This window comes from Phyllobates terribilis, unplaced genomic scaffold (assembly GCF_046119375.1).
Source record: "Phyllobates terribilis strain yellow unplaced genomic scaffold, ASM4611937v1 Scaffold_10__3_contigs__length_209671492, whole genome shotgun sequence".
Classification (NCBI taxonomy): domain Eukaryota; kingdom Metazoa; phylum Chordata; class Amphibia; order Anura; family Dendrobatidae; genus Phyllobates; species Phyllobates terribilis.
Genome location: NW_027362770.1, coordinates 170491702 through 170498392, shown reverse-complemented (window position 1 = coordinate 170498392; position 6691 = coordinate 170491702). Strand labels below are relative to the sequence as shown.

The 6691-nt window shown below is 42.8% G+C and overlaps 1 protein-coding gene across 1 annotated transcript; it reads left to right on the top strand.

Annotated features, from left to right (window-relative positions):
* Positions 1-727: 727 nt before the first annotated feature.
* On the top strand, positions 728-5589 carry LOC141164656 (E3 ubiquitin/ISG15 ligase TRIM25-like). The gene has a single exon (XM_073650137.1). The coding sequence runs from the start codon at positions 751-753 to the stop codon at positions 2353-2355; it is 1605 nt and encodes a 534-aa protein (XP_073506238.1). The 5' UTR covers positions 728-750; the 3' UTR covers positions 2356-5589.
* The last annotated feature ends 1102 nt before the right edge of the window (positions 5590-6691 follow it).

Here is a 6691-nt window from a genome sequence, read left to right as displayed (position 1 = left end):
CCGGCCTCACATGACCACGTTTGTGACCTGAGGAATCACACAGCGTCCTTGTATGAAGCAGAGGTCACATTTTCAATTTTATCACCATAAGTCTAAGAGACTCAGGACGAGGTTAGAGAGCTTTGTTCTGAGTCTCATAGACTTACATTGGGTATATAATCGTTACTCCACACAGTGATCCCACAGGTTATAATGTGGGGACATGACGCTGGAAGGGACAGGAGCCGCGCTGATACCGGGAGAAGACTGTGAGAATATTACTACCATCATTACACTTACACACATGATTCCTGACAGAGCGACAAATAACAACTGTGACCGGACTGGTAATTTAAGATCAAACGTTACATTCCTACAATATTGGTGTTTTCTTTTAAGACGAGTATTCAGGAGTCATGTGCTGTGCGAATCGAGAATTATATTTATGGAGGGTCTTTTGTTGATACATTTCGACTTTTCAAACTTTCATTCTTTTTTTTGTGTTTTCTGAGTTTCTCCTATTAGTTTTTATATCAACACTTGAAAAATAAAATTGTGACGAACATATAAAAACTGAAGAAATCAGGATTAAACATATATACACACATATATATTAGGTTATAATGCAATATGTACATATTCATACATCATATTTAGAGGACTGAATACTGTTACTATTCTGTGGCATCCTGTATCTACATAGTTGAACCTGCCCTTTGCTTTCAAAGTTTCCGAGAATTGCAGTTTCATTTCTCCCTTCCTCTGTCAGCCATGGCGTCTGCTGATCTGAGAGACGAGCTGCTCTGCTCCATCTGTCTGAGCACTTATACAGATCCTGTAATGCTGAGATGTGGACACAACTTCTGCCGGGTCTGTATTGATCGTGTGCTGGATACACAGGACGAGTCTGGAGTTTATTCCTGTCCTGAATGCAGAGAAGAGTTTCCGGAGCAGCCGGCGCTGATGAGGAACATAAATCTTCATAATGTCGCAGAACGTTTCCTGATTACTCAGCAAGAACAAGAGGAGATCACCGGGATCTGCTGCACTTACTGTGTGGACTCTCCTGTACCTGCTGTTAGATCCTGTCTACACTGTGAGGCTTCTCTGTGTGATAAACACCTGAGGTCTCACAGCAAATCACCAGAACACGTCTTATCTGATCCCAGCACTTCTCTGGAGAAAAGGAAATGTTCTGTCCATAAGAAGATCCTGGAATATTACTGCACTGAGGACGCTGCTTGTATCTGTGTGTCCTGCAGTTTGATTGGGGAACATAATGGACCTAAAATGGAGTCACTGGATGAGGCCTCTGAGAAGAAAAAGAAAAAATTGAGGAATGTTCTGAAGAAACTGATCACAAAGAGAGAGGAGACTGAGAAAAAAATCTCGAGTTTGGGAAAGTGCAGGAGAAAAGCTCAAGAAAAAGCATCTGGAGAAGCCGAGAGAGTCACTGCCCTGTGTACAGACATCAGGAGACGGGTGGACGACCTGGAGAAGAAGGTCCTGAGTGAGATCTCCAGGCAGGAAAAGGAAGAGTCACTGTCACTGTCTGCTCTGATCCATCAGCTGGAGATAAAGAAGGACGAGCTGTCCAGGAAGATGAGACACATTGAGGAGCTGTGTAACATGACGGACCCACTGACTGTCTTACAGGAACCAGACACCGGTGACTTGTGTGATCCTGAGGAGGACGGAGGTGATGAGGACACAGGGGGACATGATAAACAGCCCCATGATGGAGATGACCTGGATGTGGCTGTGATCTCACACACATTACACACATTATGTGACGTAATATCAGGTATAAGGAGCGGGATCTATGTGGAGGGTCCTGCAGACATATTACTAGATGTAGACACAGCTGCTAATAATCTCCTTATATCAGACGACCTGAAAACTGCAACCGAGACACGAGAGAAGCCGAAACGTCCAGAAACAGCAGAGAGATTCCAGTATAATCAGGTGATGAGCAGGAGGGGATTTACCTCAGGACGACATTACTGGGATGTGGAGATCAGTAGATCAGGGTGGTGGAGGGTGGGGATGTGTTATCCCAGTATAGACAGGAGGGGGCGTCAGTCAGTGATTGGATATATTAACAAGACCTGGGGTTTGTGGAGATATAATAATCAGTATTTAGTGAGACATGACAATAAAGAGATCCAGTTAGCTGACAAGATCTCCAGTGATAGATTCAGGATTTGTCTGGATTATGAGGCCGGGCAGTTGTCCTTTTATGAGCTGTGTGACCCCATCAGACACTTACACACCTTCACTGCCACCTTCTCCGAGCCCCTTCATGCTGTATTACGTGTATATGAAGGTTCTATAAAGATATTAGGGAGAAGCAGAACCTGGAAGAAACCATCATAAAACAAGAAACTGGTGATAAAGAATCTAATAATGAAGGGATTATATTACTTTTGCTGATAATCTGTTAATATTATATCTTCCTGATCATATATCTATACGCTGCTTATAATTCCCTCTCAGTTACTAGAAGACATTTTCCAGGGTCGGACACTGACAGCTTGGGGTCCCTGTGCTAGAAATGTGTCTGGGCCCCCTCCTTTTGTGGTGACAAAGCTATATCCATGCAATATATTTTACATAGCGCCCTCTCTTGTTCTTTACATATTGGATTCTCGTTATTTTTGTTATTTATCGCTCCCCGTCTTTATTACGTAGCGTCCTCTCTTGTTAGATATATAATGCAATGACGGCTGATGGAGCATGGGAAAGCTTCTTTTCTGATGGAGGAGCTGATGGACCTGTCTTCTGTTCCTATGTAAGGGACGGTGCTATATATAACAAGAGATAATACTATGTAATAAATGGAGGCTATATAATAAGGGATGGCGCCATACATAACTAGAGAGGTTACTATGTAATAAGGGATGGTGCTATATATAATAAAGGAGGGAACTGTGTAATTCAAGAGGCATACCCATCTCCAAGATCCTATCCCAATATGTAGTAGGTATAGTAATAATATTAAAAATTACATCCAATTAGAAATGTAGTATAGTTCTCCTAATTAGCAATGTTGCTTACCTAATTTTTCAGGCATGGCAGTAGTTTAGGTATCCATGGTCACAACCACTAATAGCTGACTAATTAACTGTCACTGTGTGCAACCGTAACCATGGATACTTTAGCTACTGCAATGCCTGCACATGGGGTAAGCGACATAACTAATTAGGAGAACTATACTACATTTCTAATTGGAGGTATTTGCTAATATTACTACACCTACTACATATTAGGATATGATCTTGGAGATGGGAATACTCCTTTAAGGATTGTGCTATACATAATAAGTCAGTACACTATATACTAAGGGATGGAACTATATATAATAAAGCTACAATTCTATATCCGTGTGCTAATCAATTTTTTTTCTCAGACAGCACACAGACCTACTGGGTAAGTCCTATTCTGATCGTCTTGTAGCACTGATCACCGCAGCCCTGAAAATAACAATGTCATATATATTATGTGTATATATATATATATACAGTATGTATATATATAATCTCCCCCACAATACACCCCTTACTACAGATATGTACCCCACTATTTATATACAATCAGCCCACACCATTCAAAATATAAAGAGATAAGCTCTGTGCCCCCCATCAACTATAATTTCTGGCACCCAATAAATATAAATTAATCAGTGTCTGTGACTCTTCCCCCAATTAATTTCAACGCTATGTGCACATGTTGCTCTTTTGTTGCAGCAAATACGGAGCGTTTTACGGTACCAGCAAATTGAATGAGAATCCTGAAGTCTCGTGCACACGCTGCATATCTTTTCCGTGCAGATTTGAAGCAGATTCAGATCTACGTAATGTCAATTGTTGGCATTTTTGCAGCTTATTTCACCCATTCTAATGAGTGGAGAAAAATCTGCAACAAAAACACCTTTAAAAAGCAAAGCAAAAATGCATATTTTATGCAGCATTTTTCCAGCCAACACATCAGGATTTGCAGCAGAATTTTCTGCTGCAAATCCTGAATGTGTGAACATAGCCTTAGTTCCTGTCCTGCGTCCATCCCCACCCCCATTCATTATAAGTCCCTGATAGTGTCGTCTCTCATCTCATAATTCATAATGACGCCATCAGGGCCTTATAATGAATTGGCGGTGGGGGAGGATGTTTAGTCCCTGACAGCGTCTTCTACCATCCATCCCACAGTTCATTATGACGCTATCAGGGACTCTTGTTTATCAGAAGTACCTGAAGTCCCTCTTCCACCCCTTACTCCCATCCTAACCCTCCACCAACCTCCCTCATTGTCCTTTCACTTTCACCTGTGTATTGCCCCCCTAGTGTACTGCCTCTCCAATGTATTGACCCCCCCAGTGTATGCCTGCCCACTGTATTGCCCCCCCCCCCAGTTTATTGCTCCCCACTGTAGTGTAAAAAAAAAATGGCACACTCACTCACTTCCTCATAGTTCCCTTGCCGCAGCATCTCTTCCTTCATCTTGTCGGGATCTTTCTAAGTTACACATGTGCGTGTAGAGTGCTGATGTGTGCGCCTGTGTCACAGAGAAAGCACCGGGCACTAAGCTGAGGACGTGTTCCTGCGGCTCCGCTGCCATTGTCTACAGTAGGCAGCTGAGCAGCAGGACCGATCCCTGCCCGGCACATTGCTTATGATGAGGGCAATCTGGCCATGGGCCCCCCGAGCCTGGAGCCAGATTACTCTCATTATTAATCGCCCTGCAAGGGCCCCCTCCACCTCCGGGCCCCGGTGCAGCTGCACCAGCTATATGTCTACCCCTGATGCTGTGGCCACGACAAACTTCCCCGGTGTCCAGTGTACATAGCTCTTTAGAATATTCACAGATATTCACTACTTTGGAACACACTTTAGGAAGAAGATTGTTTTTAGTTTTTTTTTGTTTGTTTTTTTTTCCCTCATAATGCAGTTTTTTTAGGGTTTAGTGGATGGCCAAAAATCATAAAAGAAAAATCATATATACGTTTTTCCTTTTGTTAATCCACTGAGTTCTACTATTTAAAAAAGATTGTCCAATAGCGCTGACTTATGCTTTGGGAGATGAGTGATACCTGCCGATCATGCACACGCCTCTGCAGATATGTGTAGATGCAATGTCTTCGGTATCACTCACCTCCCAATGCAGAGATGATAGACAACCACTTTTAAAGGAAAACTTTCACCAGGTTTATACTTGGGAGCATAGATTAGGGATAGCGACGCTGATTCCAATGCAGAATTTATTTTAGTTTTTTTTTCTGAACTTGAGTGATTAAGGAAACTTAAAGTCTAACTTAACTTTAGCTCTTCTTTTATACTTGGGCCAAAGTAAACATTCCTTGGTTGTTTTCGAGAATGAATTACAAGTTTTCTAGTCGTCTACTTCTTCCTGTGTGTATCTACATCTAGCACGTCGTCTCCAGCACTGGGTCTTGTATCAGATGGTTCCGGTAATAACGCACCCATATAAAGCGAATTCTATGTTACTGTATAACTGTCAGTCACGGACTTACAGTGCACATTCAGGTTGGAAATACTGGGGGATATGTATAAAAGTGATGTGTAAATCATAATAAAGATCATATTTCCAAATGTTTACATCGTGTCCATTACCCCACGTTTTAAAGCGATCTCGTCTTTTTATTTTATTTAACATTTTTCAAAAAGAAAAACTGCAATGAGTTAGTACAAGATGGATGTGCAATCAGATCAGTGATAACAGACACAAAATAGAAGTCGTATTATTCACCTTCGCCCACTAGTGGAGACCTTACCTTCCTATATTAAAGACACATCGGAGGTCCTGAGACGGGTCGACGGGGTCCTTGTGGATAATCAGACCTTATTAGTCATGGCGGATGTTGAAAGCCTCTACACATGTATCCAACATGAATTGGGCCTGGAGTCAGTGCGCCTCTTCCTCCGGGGTTCCGACCTGGACGGCCCCTCTGGTGATTTCTTGCTCGAGCTCCTGCGCTTTGTCCTGCATCATAATTATTTTTTATTCAAGGATACTGTTTATCTTCAGCGACGTGGCACGGCCATGGGAGCGGCCTGTGCACCCTCATACGCCAATCTCTTCCTGGGAGCTTGGGAAAGAGACATTTTTGGCGATGGGGGTGTCCAGGGTAGCGACCTGGCCGTGACATGGCTGAGATATATAGATGATATTTTTCTTCTGTGGCGGGGCTCAGTGCAGGAGCTGGAGGCATTTATGAGCAGGTTAAATCAAAATGAATGGGGAATTAGGCTTACATACACCTATCATCAATCCAAAATTTCCTTTTTGGACATTCATTTGGAAATTGATGAAGGTGGTTATATACAGACAAATGTCTTTCGTAAATTGACATCTACAAATTCCCTTATTCATGCTTCTTCTGCTCATTCCACTTCTACCATTGGTGCCGTCCCGGTGGGACAATTCCTGAGAATGAGGCGCATATGCTCAACTGATTCTCAATTTGAGATTCAGTCAGCTGATCTTACTCGACGATTCCAGGAACGAGGATACAGCAATAGATGCATCCGCCGTGGCTATAGGAGGGCGAGAGTTACTCCTCGTAATCAATTATTATACTCAACTTCTTGTGGTAGGAAGAGAGATACGGGGAGGATCCGCTACATTTCCACCTTCAATCATGAGTGGGGGGAGATGCGGCGGATCCTCTCCAAACATTGGAGCGTTCTTGGTGCGG